General features: G+C 36.1%; 1 protein-coding gene across 1 annotated transcript in view; it reads right to left on the bottom strand.

Annotated features, from left to right (window-relative positions):
- LOC102396725 (solute carrier organic anion transporter family member 6A1) overlaps positions 1-16,012 on the bottom strand; it is a 149,605-nt gene that overhangs the window by 120,143 nt on the left and 13,450 nt on the right. The window contains exons 2-4 of the mRNA XM_045166803.1: positions 13,378-13,638; positions 6,510-6,695; positions 4,806-4,911 (exon numbers count right to left, since the gene is read on the bottom strand). Of these exons, the coding sequence (XP_045022738.1) occupies positions 4,806-4,911; positions 6,510-6,695; positions 13,378-13,638 (553 nt within the window). The remainder of the gene's footprint in view (positions 1-4,805; positions 4,912-6,509; positions 6,696-13,377; positions 13,639-16,012) is intronic.

Genomic DNA, 16,012 nt, shown 5'->3' with positions numbered 1-16,012 from the left:
GAAATGACTGCAGTTGAACTGTAGTTTGAACATTCTTTGACATTGCCCTTCTTTGGGATTGGAATGAAAACTGACCTTTTCCAGTCCTGTGACCACTGCTGAGTTTTCCAATCTGCTGATGTACTGAGTGCAGCACTTTAACAGGATCATCTTTTAGGATTTTAAGTAGTTCAGCTGAAATTCCATCACTTCCACTAGCTTTACGTGACTTTACACTGCAGGATGTCTGTCTCTAGGTGAGTGACCACATCAAGGTGGATATCCAGGACATTAAGACCTTTTTTGTTCAGTTTATGTGCTCTTGCCATCTCTTCTTAATCTCTTCTGCTGCTGTTAAGACCTTACCATTTCTGTCCTTTACCATGCCCATCCTTGCATGAAATGTTCCCTTGATATCTCCAATTTTCTTGAAGAGATCTCTAGTCCTTTCCATTCTGTTGTTTTCCTTTATTTCTTTGTTCACTTAAGAACGCCTTTTATCTCTCCTTGCTATTCTCTGTAACTGCATTCAGTTGGGTATATCTTTCTCTTTTGCCCTTGCCTTTTACTTCTCTTCTTTCCTCAGCTATTTGTAAAGCATCCTCAGACAACGACTTTGCCTTCTTGCATTTCTTTTTCTTTGGGATGGTTTTGGTCACTACCTCTTATACAATGTATGAACCTCTATCCATAGTTCTCAGGCACTCTCTCTACCAGATCTAATCCTTGGAATCTATTCATCACCTCCACTGTATAATCATAAAGGATTTGATTTAGCTCATACCTGAATAGCCTAGATATTTTCCCCACTTTCCTCAATTTAAGCCTGAATTTTGCAATAAAGAGTTCGTGATCTGAGCCATAGTCTGTTCCAGGTCTTGGTTTTACTGTCTGTAAAGTTTCTACATCTTTGGCTGCAAAGAACATAACCAGGATATATATCTTCCCCTATAAAGACAAATCTCTAGGTTAATGGAGGGCCAACCTGATGACATAGTAATCAACCTGATAAAAGCTTGTCTCCTGATGAAAGTATCATATCAGGAACTCACGGTTTACTGCTACTATTGATGAATTGGGCAATCAGCAGTATTCATAATTATATCCTGGGAAATATTCTTGTTGACAGATTGTCCTTAGTGTGAAGAAGTCCAAGTTGTGCATTTATGCAAAGTCAGCTTTACTCTCACCAGCTCTTTTTACATGAGCTTACTGAGGAAGAATTTAGAGTGGTTAGAAAAAAATGAGAGAGGCTGATTAACATTCACAGGATGGGTCACCTTGTCCAGCTGCTAAAGAACCTCTTACAAAATGCATACCATTTTCATGTGCTAGTTGCAAGAGGTTCATCTATATGGTCTCCTGGTTACATAATTTTTATACTGCTCTAAGTCCCAACCATACATTAGTATAAATTTATACCTCAGTATAAATTTAGTATCAGAGGATAAGATGGTTGAATGGCATCACCGATTCAATGGACATGAGTTTGGGTGAACTCCCGGGGTTGGTGATTGTCAGGGAGGCCTGGTGTGCTGCAGTCATGGGGTCACAAAGAGTTGGACACAACTGAGTGACTGAACTGAACTGAACTGAATACCTATAAAAAATTAGTATAAATTTATACCTCCTGGGTGGCTCAGCTGATAAAGAATCCTCTTGCAGTGCAGGAGACCCCATTTGATTCCTGGGTCAGGAAGTTGCCCTGAAGAGGGCTACCCACTCCAGTATTCTTGGGCTTCCCTGGTGGCTCAAAACATAAAATATCTGCCTAAAATACAGGAGACCTGGTTCAATCCCTGGGTTGGGAAGATCCCCTGGAGGAGGGTATGGCAACCCACTCCAGTATTCTTGCCTGGAGAATCCCATGGACAGAGGAGCCTGGCAGGCTACAGTCCATGGGGTTTCAAAGTGTTAGACACGACTGAGAAACTAAGCATAGCATACCTTAGGGTATCCCTTCTATGCTAAGTGGTCAACAGCCTGACATTCACTAGAATGATTTCCTATATTTCAAGGCCACTGTTGAGCGACCACTGTAATATAGTGGCTATCCTTTTTCTCATTTCAATAAGAGAACTTTATATTCACACATTGAAATGTTTCCTTTTCCCTGGGAATATTTTCTAGTATTATTAAAAGAAGCTATATGTATTACAGAATGCAAGAAAAATTCAACATATAATTATCAGTTAATGTGATATACCACATTAACAGAATAAAGGACAAAAGCACATGATCATCTTAAAGCATTCAGAAAAAGCATTCAACAAAGTTTAACATCATTTCATTATAAAAAACACTCAACAAACTATGAACAGAAGGAAATTACCCCAACATAATAAAAGCTATATATGAAAAGCCCACTTCTAATATTGTATTCAATGTGAAAAACTGAAAGTTCTCCCTCTAATATCTGGAACAAGGTAAAGATACCTACCTACTTTTACCACTTCTATTCAACATAATACTCAAATTCTAACCAAAACAAATAGGCAAGAGAAAGAAATAAAAGCCATCCATATTGGAAGGAAGAGGTAAAATTATCTTTGTCTGAAGATGATATGAACTTCTGAGAAAATGCTAAACACTCCAAAGGAAAAAAAAAAAAAACTGTCAGAACTAATAAATGAATTCAGCAAAGTTGCAGGATACCAAGTTAATACAACTCAAGTGTAGTTCTATACACTAACAATGAGCAACATGCAAGGCAAAGACTTGTACACTGAAAACTCCAAAACATTGCTGAAAGAATTAAAGAAGATACAAATAAATGGAAGAAAGACATGCTCATATATCTGAAACTCAGTATTGCTAAAATGCCCTTAATACCCAAAGTGACCCACAGATTCAACGCAATCCCTATCAAAACCCCAACAGAATTTTTCACAGAATCAGAAAAAAATCCTAAAATTTCATATGGAATCTCAAAAGACCCCAAATAGTCAAAACAATCCCAAGAAAGAAAAAACAAAGTCAGAGACTTCGTATGTCCTGGTTTCAAAATATATTACAAAGCTATAATAATCAAAACAGTATGGTACTGATATAAAGTATGGTACTGGTTCCAGAATCTAGAACAATGGAAGAGAATAAATATCCAAGTAATATATTCTCATAAATATGAGGCAAATCATATTTTATAAGAAGAATAAGAATATACAACGGGGAAAGGATAACCTCTTGAATAAATGGTGCTGGAAAAACTGAATATCCATGTGCAAAAGAATGAAGTGGGATCCTTTCCTTACAATATATATGAAAATAACTCAAAATGGATTAAATATCTAAACACAAAACTTGCAACAATAAAGCTCCCAGAAGATAATATGTGAGAAAAGCTTCATGGTGTTGATTTTAGGAATTAATTTTTGATATGAAAACAAAAGCACAGGCAACAAAAATAAGATTAGAGCAATGGGACTACAGTGAACTTAAGCTGGACAGCAAAGGAAACAACAGAGTGAACAGAGAAACTAAAGAATGGGAGAAAATATAGGCAAACCATTTATCTGGAGTAAGGCTAATATCCAGAATATAGAAAGAATTGTGTCAACTCACTAAGAACAAAAATCTGATTTTAAAAATGTGCATAGGACTTGAATAGATATTCTTCCAAAAAAGATATACAAATGACCAACAAGTATTTGAACATCACTAATCATCAGGAAAATGAAAATCAAAACCACAACAAAATATCACCTCATACACACTGGTCATTTAAAAAAAGAGAAAATAATAAGTATTGGCAAAGATATTGAGAAAATGGAAGCATTATGCACTATTAGTGGGAATGTAGAATGATACAGCCACTGTGGAAAACAATATGGAAGTTCCTCAAAAAATTAAAAATAGAAATACCATACAATCTAATAATCTGGGTATATATATCCCCAAAATATTGACGATAGAATCTCAAAGAGATATTCACACATCCATGTTGAAGTAACCTAAAGGTCAACTGACAAATAGATAAAGAAAATGTGGTTCATACATACAATGAAATATTATTTATCCTTAAAACAGAGGAGCCTGGTAGGCTGCAGTCCATGGGGTCGCAAAGAGTCGGACACGACTGAGCGACTTCACTTTCACTTAAAACAGAAGGAAATACTGTTATATGCCACAACATGGATGAGTCTTGAAGACATTATCCTAAGTGAAATAAGCCAGTCATAAAAAGACAATTACTCATGATTCCATTTATGTAAGGTATCTAAAGTAGTCAAACTCTTAGAAAGTAAACAGGGGCTGAGGGGAAGAGGGAAATGTTGTTGTATAATGAACATCATTTCTTACTTGTTTTTTTTAGATTTTTTTTTTTTGGCTGTGCTGCACAGCATGTGGAATATTAATTCTCTGACCAGGGATTGAACCTGTGCCCCCTGAAGTGAAAGCTCAGAGTCTTAACCACTAGATTGCCAGGGAAGTCCCAACTGTATAATGGATATAGAGTTTCAGCTTTGCAAGACAAAAAATTTTAGAGATATGCTGCACAATGTTATGTATATAGTTAATATTATTGTATTACTTAAAAATGGTTAGAATGGTAAATTTTATACTGTGTGTTTTTTAACCCAATTTAAAAAACTATATGCAGAATTAGTAGTAAGGCTGCCATCTTAAGCCACTTTTTAAATTACATTTCAAACAGCAAAGTGTATTTAGATGTATTTATATGTACCTATATGTGCATACTAGTCACATTTATATGCTTTTAAAAATATAATGATTATAAATCAAATATACATTTATAAGCTACAGTATCTATTCAATAAATATTTTATACAATGTAAACCAGAAAGAAAGGAAAAAAAACAGCTTACCTTCTCCCAAAAGTACTATTCACAGTTAGCACAGAGACCTTAATTAGGGGTGCTCCTATAGTATAACCCAAAGAATATCCGAGTATTCCTACAGCTTCCACAATGCCTATAAAATGAATACTGAACGTCAAATAACTATATAACCCAGCTTTGTTGCAAAATGATAAAAATTATCTAATGGAAATGGGTTACTTCTGAAAGCTTCATTGCATACTTTGTTAGTCTCCAAAGAAACAGCACAAATAGAATATTGAAAGAGAAAGAGAGACAGAGACAGAGATTTCAAGGAAGTGGCTCATGAAATTGCAGGGCTGGCAAGTCCAAATTTGTAGGACAGGCTCTCAGGCTGAAAATTCAAGTAAGAGTTAATGTTACAGTCTTGAGTTCATAAGGTTATGCACAGGGCAGGCCAGTAGGATGGGAAAACTCAGACAGAGTTTGTACATTGCAGTCTGGAGACAGAATTGTTTTCTTCCTTGGGAAACCTGTCTGTTCTGCAATGCTTCAACTGATTGGATGAGGCTCACCCATATTATTGAGGGTAATCTTGACTCAAAGCGTACTGACTGTAAATACTGGTCACATCTAAAACATATCACAGAAATATCTAGCCTGGTGTTTGACAAAAGAACTAGTTGTCATAACCTAGCCAAGCTGAAACATAAAATTAATCATGCATATTACTCAATGCACATAGAGAAATTCAGATAATTTTATAATTCACTGTAACATTCAATCTATATTTTAATATAATTTAAATAAATATACATATATTTAATATAATTCAAAAGTATTTCACTTTAATTTGTGGTACTAAAGCAAGATATTTCAATATAAACGTCATTTTTGCATCCTTCACTTTAGCTGCCAGGGAGGCAGAAGGTAATAATAAAGTAATCTATTCTCTGTAATATATACATGTATGCTTTTAGTTGCTATTCTGTAAAATTAAAAGCAAAACAAACAGATTTGTGCTACCATCAGCCAACACTAATAAACTGGTGCAATTTTGTTCTAAAAGCAAGCATAAATATGAATGTCATCTATTTTAGTTTATTGACATGACTTTCCTTATCTTGGGTGGAAAAATTATTATTTTGGTATAAAATGTTATTTTCTGTTAAGTCACCTTCACAACAGGTATGTAAAAACAGCTTAATTTTTTTTTCAAAAAGGAAAGTTAGATAACCCTGTACAAATAGATAATCTACCGGGACCAGAAGCTATTACAATATAAAGGAGTACAGATTACTCTGACATATACTCAGGGTTACTTTTTGTATGACACACTAGCATGAAATATAAAAGTGGATTCTACATTGTAGCTAACTAAATAGCATGTCACTCCTCTCCTTGATAGGATGAACAAGATTATAACAAGAACTGTTATAAATTCATTAACTTCAAAATGTCAAAGCCCTCCAAAAAGACTGAGTTGGTATATGTAGAGAACCTAGTACAGTAATAATTATTTCAGCACTGCACTGAATCTAGTTCTGAGGAAGCATAAAACGATATTTTCATTCCCTTAAGGACATGATGGTAGCAAATCCCACTATATCCTCAAAATTTAAGCATACAAATATTCAAGCAACTTAATCTAGTAATTTGAGTTATTTATTTCCTAGAGAAATGAACTACAGCCTAAATAGTTTGATAGGATGAAAATATACAAAAATCATATTACAAGGGAAAAAAACTTGCCTAGATAAATACCAGCTGAGTGTGTGGCAACGCTGTTATAAATAAAGGTTACTCCAAGGATGTAAAGAGGTATGGCTGCTATTCCCTGCACACTCTGCCCAAGGATGAAAAAAGTCATGTAGTTTGATCGGAATGAGAATGAAGCTTTTGAGCAAGGCTTGACAATCTTCACTTCTTGGCAAGTATCTTTTGAAAAGATAATTACATTTTTGTTAAATGGGTCAAAAGTTAAACATACAACAAATATGCAGTGTCTTCTACGAAATGTTTACCTTTTATAAGCTACTTCTACCATAATGCTTTAATTTTAGTTAACATCTCACTTATATTGAATGTAGTAGTTCTACAGTAAATCATTATGTTCTCAGAAAAAAACAATGATAAAAGAAAATTTGTGGGAACACTGGAAAAGATGCACATATTACAAACCAAATATAAATCTTTATTGCATGATTATATGTGTATACACATTTATGTGTGCATAAGTATATATACATAACCACACATACACACATATTCCTCTTAAATCTGGCATCTGGTACCCCTGAGTTTTGACCCCAGAAGAAAAGTATTTCTGATGTCCTAAGTTATCTGAATTACTAAAGATTACTTTCTGAGATTAATTGTAGATTAACTTCTTTAGCAATCTTCACATTAACTTCATGTCACTAAATAGTTTTCCATTTTAAACCCCCTAACTTCTAGAATCACTTCATGGCAAATAGATGGGGAAACAGTGGCTGACTTTATTTTTTTGGAGGCTCCAATATCACTGCAGATGGTGATTGCAGCCATGAAATTAAAAGATGCTTATTCTTTGGAAGAAAAGCTATGACCAACCTAGACAGCATATTAAAAAGCAGAGACATTACTTTGCCAGCAAAGGCCCATCTCGTCAAGTAGTCATGTCTAGTAATCTTGTCAAGTAGTCTCGTCCAGTAGTCATGGATGGATGTGAGAGTTGGACTATAAAGAAAGCTGAGCGCCAAGGAGTTGATGCTTTTGAACTGTGGTATTGGAGAAGATTCTTGAGATTCCCTTGGACAGCGAGAGATCCAACCAGTCCATCCAAAAGGAGATCAGTCCTGAGTGTTCATTCGAAGGATTTATGTTGAAGCTGAAACTCCAATATTTTGGCCACCTGATGTGAAGAGCTGACTCATCGAAAAAGACCCTGATGCTGGTAAAGATTTAAGGCAGGAGGGGAAGGGGACGACAGAGGATGAGATGATTGGATGGCATCACTGACTCAAGAGAGATGAGGTTGAGTAGACTCCAGGAGTTGGTGATGGACAGGGAGGCCTGGCGTGCTGTGGTCGATGGGGTCACGAAGAGTCGGACACGACTGAGTGAATGAACTGAACTGAACTTCTAGAATACAGGTGCATAAGGACAAGGCATTATACAATAAAATTTCTCTCTATTGGAGTTACTCATTATATAGCAAATGTACTACATTTTAAATTCTTTGAAGTGACATTCCATTTCTTATGCTTTCTCAAATTCACACGACTGTAGCTCAATAATCAATAAATGTTTGTTGGAATTACATCTGTTGTTAGATTGGTAGATCCAAGCAATGCTATTAGATCATTCTGATTGTGTCTATTTTGATTCAAATGTGTCTATTTAACAAAATATTCTTAAAATATTAGTTCAGTTCAGTCGCTCAGTCATGTCCAACTCTTTGCAACCCCACGAACCACAGCACGCCAGGCTTCCCTGTCCATCACCAACTCACGGAGTCCACCCAAACCCATGTCCATTGAGTCAGTGATGCCATCCAGCCATCTCATCCTCTGTTGTCCCCTTTTCCTCCTGCCCTCAATCTTTCCCAGCATCAGGGTCTTTTCAAATGAGTCAGCTCTTCACATGAGGTGGCCAAAGTACTGGAGTTTCAGCTTCAACATCAATTCTTCCAATGAACACCCAGGACTAGTCTCCTTTAGAATGGACTGGTTGGATCTCCTTGCAGTCCAAGGGACTCTCAAGAGTCTTCTCCAACACCACAGAATACTCTCAAGAGTATTCTCCAACATCAAGTCTTCAGTGCTCAGCTTTCTTTATAGTCCAACTCTCACATCCATACATGACTACTGCAAAAACCATAGCCTTGACTAGACGGACCTTTGTTGACAAACTAATGTCTGTGCTTTTTAATATGGTGTCTAGGTTGGTTATAACTTTCCTTCCAAGGAGCAAGCATCTTTAATTTCATGGCTGCAATCACCATCTGCAGTGATTCTGGAGCCCCAAAAATAAAGTCAGCCACTGTTTCCACTGTTTTCCCATCTATTTCCCATGAAGTGATGGGACCAGATGCCATGATCTTTGTTTTCTGAATGTTGAGCTTTAAGCCAACTTTTTCACTCTCCTCTTTCACATTCATCAAGAGGTTCTTTAATTCTTCTTCACTTTCTGCCATAAGGGTGGTGTCATCTGCATATCTGAGGTTATTGATATTTCTCCTGGCAATCTTGATTCCAGCTTGTGAGTCATCCAGCCCAGCTTTTCTCTTGATGTACTCTACATGTAAGTTAAATAATCAGGGTGACAATATACAGCCTTGACGTACTCCTTTTCCTATTTGGAACCAGTCTGTTGTTCCATGTCCAGTTCTAACTGTTGCTTCCTGACCTGCATACAGGTTTCTCAAGAGGCAGGTCAGGTGCTCTGGTATTCCCATCTCTTTCAGAATTTTCCACAGTTTATTGTGATCCACACAGTCAAAGGCTTTGGCATAGTCAATAAAGCAGAAATAGATGTTTTTCTGGAACTCTTTTGTGTTTTCAAAACTAGTAAAAGTACAGACTGCAAAAGAGTACACAAGTGGAATTTTTCAGCTGGTCCAGTATCCACATGTCAAATGGGAGGAGGTCTCTAGAACTGTGATCCAAACTACAAATGATTCAATTTTACATAAACGTATTAACTAGTGGTGATATCACAATCAATCTGACATTCTCAACACCCTGGCCTCTTAGTTTCTTGAATTTCACTCTGTCCATGTACTTGTGCTCCATTTACCTCAGCTATTCATTTTAAACTTTTGGAAACAATAACTACAAACCTTCCTTAATTGCAATTCCAAGCATCCTACACTCAAACTATTTCCACCTTTCCAGATCACTCCTTCTAGCAACCAAGTTGCTACACTCCTTAAAACCCACCCGGACCTATAATCAACCCACTGAGCCCACTCCATTTCACTATCTCAATGTCACCTCCATCGCCTTACTTTTTTCATAGTCATCTTAGCACTTTTAAAACCTTTGTTCTCTTTTATATCATGTAATCCCTTAGTAAAATTTTAGCCTTTCAGTCAAATTAAACTCTGTTCCCTACTCTACACCTACACGTTTAAAGCTGAATGTGGCTGGAGGGAAACACACAATGAGGCAAATCTCACTTTGCATGCATGATTGTTAACTCAACTAGGCCCTTCACCCTCCTGATAATCAAATATGTCCCTGATTGACCACTCTTGGCTTCTCCTAGGAAATTCAACTTGTTTTCCTTCTCCCAAGGATCGTGGGCCTGAGATTCAAATGTCCAACATTTGAAAACAAATGTTTTTCCATCAGTAGGATACAACTAATCTTTTGGTACCCTTCTTCATCTTAAAAAATATCCTTTGATTAGACTATAATTTCAAGAAGGGTGGCAGACAAGAAATGTAATAAATAAAACTTTTAATTATATTAAATAACAAATTATGATTATAGTTTGGTGGAAATATATCTGTTGCAGTGTTTATGGTGAGGGCCATGTTAAAGTGGGTTGAGTGAAGAATATGAGATAAAGCCAGAAAGCATTCTGGAATTCTTTCCAAATTTTTCAATGAAAATGAGGAAGTTGTGCTAAGGGATACTGTTGGTTATGTCTGTTGTTGTTTCAGTTGTTTAAGAATAGGAAAAAAACCTGAGCAAGTTTAAATGCCAATACATGAGAAGCAAAAGAGAAGGAGAAGTTGCAGAAAGAGGGGCAAGGAGACCACCCATGGAATAAAGTCCCCATGGAGTTAAAAGAGCACAGGATGTTTAGCGGGAAGACAGCTCTTTCCATTTATTATGGCAGTATTTTCCATCCAACACAAAAGGTAAGAGTTAAGTGAGATGTTATAGGGTGAATGTTTAGAGTTTCATATATTGAAACCCTAATCCCCAATGTGATGACATTTGGAGATGGGGGCTTTTGAATAGTAAGTAGCTCATGAAGGTAGGACCCTCACGAGTGGGATTGGTACCCTTATAAGAAGAGAGGACACATGAGGGCTTGCTTTCTCTCTCTCTGTTATATGAGAACATAACCTGGAAATGAATCAGCTGGCACCTGGATCTTGAACTCTCAGCCTTCAGGTCCGTGAGAAATGTTTTTGCTATAGCAGTCTCTGATGTTTTTGCTATGGCAGCACAAACTAAGACATGAGGAAAATCGAAAATCCTTGTTGTGAATTACAGAAGGGAGTTAAAAAAAAGTCAGTGGAATAGATCCATTTGAGACTATAACTGAGGTTGAAAGTAGCAAATTCATTGTGGGACTAAGCAGTCCTCTTGTGTGATTTTTTCTCTCTAAAATACTCATCAGCAGGCCAGGTAGAGATATAAAAGAGAGGTATATGGTTGGATCAAAAGTTTTCCAGACCAGGAACAAGAAAGGACAATGAGGCAGAGAGCTTAGTATAATCATTAGAGTGTGTTTGAAATACTCTAACATGTCATATTAAGTGACACAAAATAAGCTACAAATGAAAGAAAGTAACAACAGGAGAACCTGATAAAGGCAGAAAGTAGACATCAATGTACTAAAAGTTTCAATGAAAGGCGAGAACTGAAGTCTCGGTTGCATGAGTGAGCTAGGAGAACTAGTGGATATAATCAGAGAGCAAGACAAGAGATATTTAGGAAGTTCTTAGTAAACTGACAATGCACTGAAACCATTGATATGCTAGGTATTCAATTATATGTAGAGATTTAGAAACTAAAGACCAGAGTGTGATACAACTGTTTTCATGAACTAGAGGGGAAAATTAGTTTTTAACTTCTCAAGGATTTGGTGGAGTATGATTTCTATATGTTAATTAGGACATAGGGGATGAAGACCAATTTATTATGAGTATTTAAAACTGAGACAGGGTAGAGGGGCAGAGAAAGGGAGTGTGAGGTAGTGGTGAATGGACTACTTCAAGCTTCAGACCAGTCATACAGGAGGATAAGTATGGCAGGTGACTGGGGAATACAGAACAAATAGAACAGGAGAGATATTCAGAAAAGAGGAAGAGATGGACTGTCCCCAAAATAGGATGAAAGAAGATAAAGAAATTAAAAATATATACATGTGTAAACTGAATTGTGGGCATAGTGCAGAAAATTAGTTATGTAAAAACTAAACTTCTAAACAAAATGGGCAAAACAGCTACATAGATAGACGGATGAAATGAGCACTTCTACTTGCAAAGATCATTCTTTTACTTTATTTCTGTTTTTCTAATACCAAGCAAAGGGTTACCCAGTCAACACATTGAATGAGTTTTGTTAGATAAATTTCATGTTCCTATTCACAAGCAGAAAATAAAATATGTAGAATCTAGATAATATAAAGAAGACAAAGGAAGAATGACTATACTATATCTACTCTCATTACTCCTGAGGACTCATCAAGCATTTTTAATATCTCAAGCAGTGCTTCCTAACTTTTCATCCTTTCCGACCAGAACAGGGTTAAAGGAAAAATAGAAGCAAAATGTTCTCCATTCCCTTCTTTCCATAAGTCTTATGGAAATTATGACTTATGGATGACTTATGGAAATTAGCTGTCTAATTCAATTAGCTGTCTATTCTATAAATACAATAAAGATATTACAAATATATCCTATAAATTAATAAATGTATTTATTCTATATACATTCTGTAAATATACAGATTATAAATATATGTGAACATTATATACTTCATAAATTAGTGATATATGATACATATTATTTATAATATGAATTATAGTATAACAATATCTTAATACATAAATTATTATATTTAATATGAACTATTTATTTATGTTATAAGCACAGAGCATAAACACACATCATAAACATACTTTTAAATATCATAAACATGTATATACACATATACACACATACACATGCATAAAGATATCCTCATGCCTTTTCCATCATTTCTTGCTTAAGCCCAGTCTAAAGGTTACAAATGAGTAAATGCATTTCAACACTTTTACACACCTATACATAAGAAAGAATCTGACATAAAAATGTCAAAAATAGTGCTTTAAAACTTTAAATAGTGTTTTTTATCTACTGGGGGTAGATTAAAAAAATGTGGAATAAATCAGAAAAAATTAAGAAAGCAAAAATATCACCTATCTTTTCAAAGCCCTATGCCAAAGGGCAGCACCCATTTTTGAAATGGTAGAAATAGCTAGAAAAGTTCTGACTTTTTGAGTACGTCTGTGTAAGTGTGTATCTTTGCCTTTGTGTTGAGGTCAAAATAAAGGGATCAGTTAAAATATATTGTAGAAGATGTAAGAAAAATTTCTCAAAAGATTTATAATATATATGAAAATTGACAGAAGAAAAACAACTTCACGAAATAATTATCCCAAATATTGTCCTAAATATTCTTTCATTTTCCTAGGCCCTTCTCTTAGATGAAAGGATATGTGTTCATGAGAAGATGGAAGAACGGCATATATGTTATTAGGGAGCCACCATTAATTAGCTAAGTAAACTTGATCACATAAATAGATACAGATGAATGAATGTACAGACAAGTATGACTGTTTACATTAAATTCCTAGAGTTAACGGTTTAAATGAATAATGATTTGATGGATGACAGTATCTTTTAAAATCTTACCTTCAAATTCTACATTCATTTGAGAATCTTCAACACCAAAGTATGGAAAAGCAAATAAGAGTGATCCAGATCCTACTAAAAAGGAGGAAACTGTAATCCATCTTGGTATGTTTCCTTTTCCTCCATAGTATGCTATAAACACTACTACCAGGCAAGATGAAATATCATAAGTCAATGACAAGAATAGATTCTCAATGAAGCTCAAATTATTTTCCTTCTTAAAACTGTCGGTGCTCAGATCTACAAGACCAAACACAACACCTAAAATGTGAAAAGAAAAAAAGAAGCAATAATCTGCATTAAATAATCTTTATAAAGACAAAATAGATCATCATTATAATCATTAAAAAACAATTCACAATGATTTAAGTTTATTTTAAATTACTCTGAATGCTTCAGATCTATAAAAGCCTAATAACTTCTTTTCCAAAATACTAATAAGACTTCAGTTCAGTTCGGTTCATGTCTGACTGACTGTGACTCCATGGACTGCAGCACGCCAGGGCTCCCTGTCCATCAGCAACTCCCAGAGCTTGCTTAAACTCATGTCCATCAAGTCAGTGATACCATCCAACCATCTCATCCTCTGTTGTCCCCTTCTCCCGCCTCCAATCTTTCTCAGCATCATGGTCTTTTCCAATGAGTCAGTTCTTCACATCAGGTAGCCAAAGTATTGTAGCTTCAGCTTCAGCATCAGTCCTTCCAGTGAATATCCAGGACTGATTTCCTTTAGGATGGACTGGTTGGATCTCCTTGCAGTCCAAGAGACACTCAAGAGTCTTCTCCTAACCTCTATGATTTGCTATTGAACTTTTCTTGTAACTATTTTTAAACAGTATTTATGAGTAATTTACTAAAGAATGTGTTCTTTTTAATCATTTCACTTAGTACTCATCTTTATTTCAATGTATTATGCTTCAATTATTTAAAAAACAATAAATAACAATCTGATGAATACATTTTTTTATCCCATCCAGAAAAGGAAATGAAACTTTACCGAAATAGTTGAAACTCCACATATACTCCCTAAACACATTCTTCACTCACATGCCACAATCCATATCCTATATTTGAAGTTTACCACTTCTGAACCATTTTAACACCTTTTTTGACAATGCATATATACATCCTTAGACAATTTAGAGTCTCATTTGTTATGTCTTTGAACATTAAGTAAATGGTATCATATAGGTACATTTCTATAACTCAGCATCCAACTGGGAAAAATAAACGTACTAAATATTTTAAACAGAAAAATTGATCTAGGGGTTGGTTACAAAAGTAATACATTTGTTGGAATGAAAAGAAGAAAGTTACTAATCAAAACTCATGAAATATATGCCACTAACTGGAGTGGTGACTGGAGTGGCAACAGCTGCTGCTGCTGCTGCTGTTGGAACTGCAATCACTGCCTCTTGCAGGAAGCCAGGACCCACACACCTAATAATACTATGAAAGCTGGCTGCCTCATAGCCACGTGCTATTTCCATGGCTCTTGCAGTTGCTTGAGACAGTGCTCATAAGCACCTTACCACTGCAGCCTCCACTACTGTTGCTATTGGAGCTCTATTCACTGCTGACCATAAATCCAGGAGCCTCACCTATCCAGTACTGCTGCTGTTCTCAAAATTATCACCAGAATAGAGAGAGAAAAAAAGAGAAAGGCTTCCCCTGCCCCTTTTTCAAATGTTCTGCCGCAGCCTCTTACTGGCAACACCTAAGTGGAAGCCAACTGTCAAGGAAGTCTGGTAAATGTAGTTTACAGGCTGCCAGTCCCCTTGGAAACAGGAGAGAGTCCAGAAGGGCAACAATGGAGTTTATGGGCAACAGACAAACAACTTGAAGAGCTCTCCCTCTGGACTACTCAGGACACATTTTCACCCTTCTTTTCTATATTTAAACTTCCATACCAAATTAACAGCAACATAATCATGCTTCTGCCAAATGTGTCTCAATAATAATTTTTACAAACAAAAATGTTCTCACTCTTTCCCCAGAAAGGTCACTCTTACCCTTCTTCAATCCAATCACAAACCTGAATGCATTTCTTCAATATAAAAATGAGTTGCAAGGTATAAATGGTATGCTGCTGCTTAGTCGCTTCAGTCGTGTCCGACTCTGTGTGACCCCATAGACGGCAGCCCACCAGGCTCCCCCGTCCCTGGGATTCTCCAGGCAAGAACACTGGAGTGGGTTGCCATTTCCTTTTCCAATGCATGAAAGTGAAAAGTGAAAGTGAAGTTGCTCAGTCGTGTCTGACTCTTAGCGACCCCATGGACTGCAGCCCACCAGGCTCCTCTGTCCATGGGATTTTCCAGGTAAGAGTACTGGAGTGGGGTGCCATTGCCTTCTCCATAAATGGTATAAGTAAATAAATAAGTAAACAAAGATGTAGGCCTAACTAAAACTGTGAGGGAACTATACTGCAAAAGAAATCATAATCGGACTTAGAACCATAGTTTAACAGACCTAAATTAGCAAGAAACAAGATATAAACATTTTTCTGTACCTAAAAGAATTTTTCAACTCTCATTTTAGATGTGGCCAAGGAGGATAATGGCCAAAGCAAAGAATGTCCTGTTAGTAACTGTGTCCGTCTCTGGAGTTAGGGCATTAGTTCCTCCTCTAATTCATG

The sequence above is a fragment of the Bubalus bubalis genome, chromosome 9, assembly GCF_019923935.1.
Source record: "Bubalus bubalis isolate 160015118507 breed Murrah chromosome 9, NDDB_SH_1, whole genome shotgun sequence".
Lineage (NCBI taxonomy): Eukaryota > Metazoa > Chordata > Mammalia > Artiodactyla > Bovidae > Bubalus > Bubalus bubalis.
Note: the sequence above shows the minus strand (reverse complement) of the source record. Positions and strands in the feature narration are given on the sequence as shown.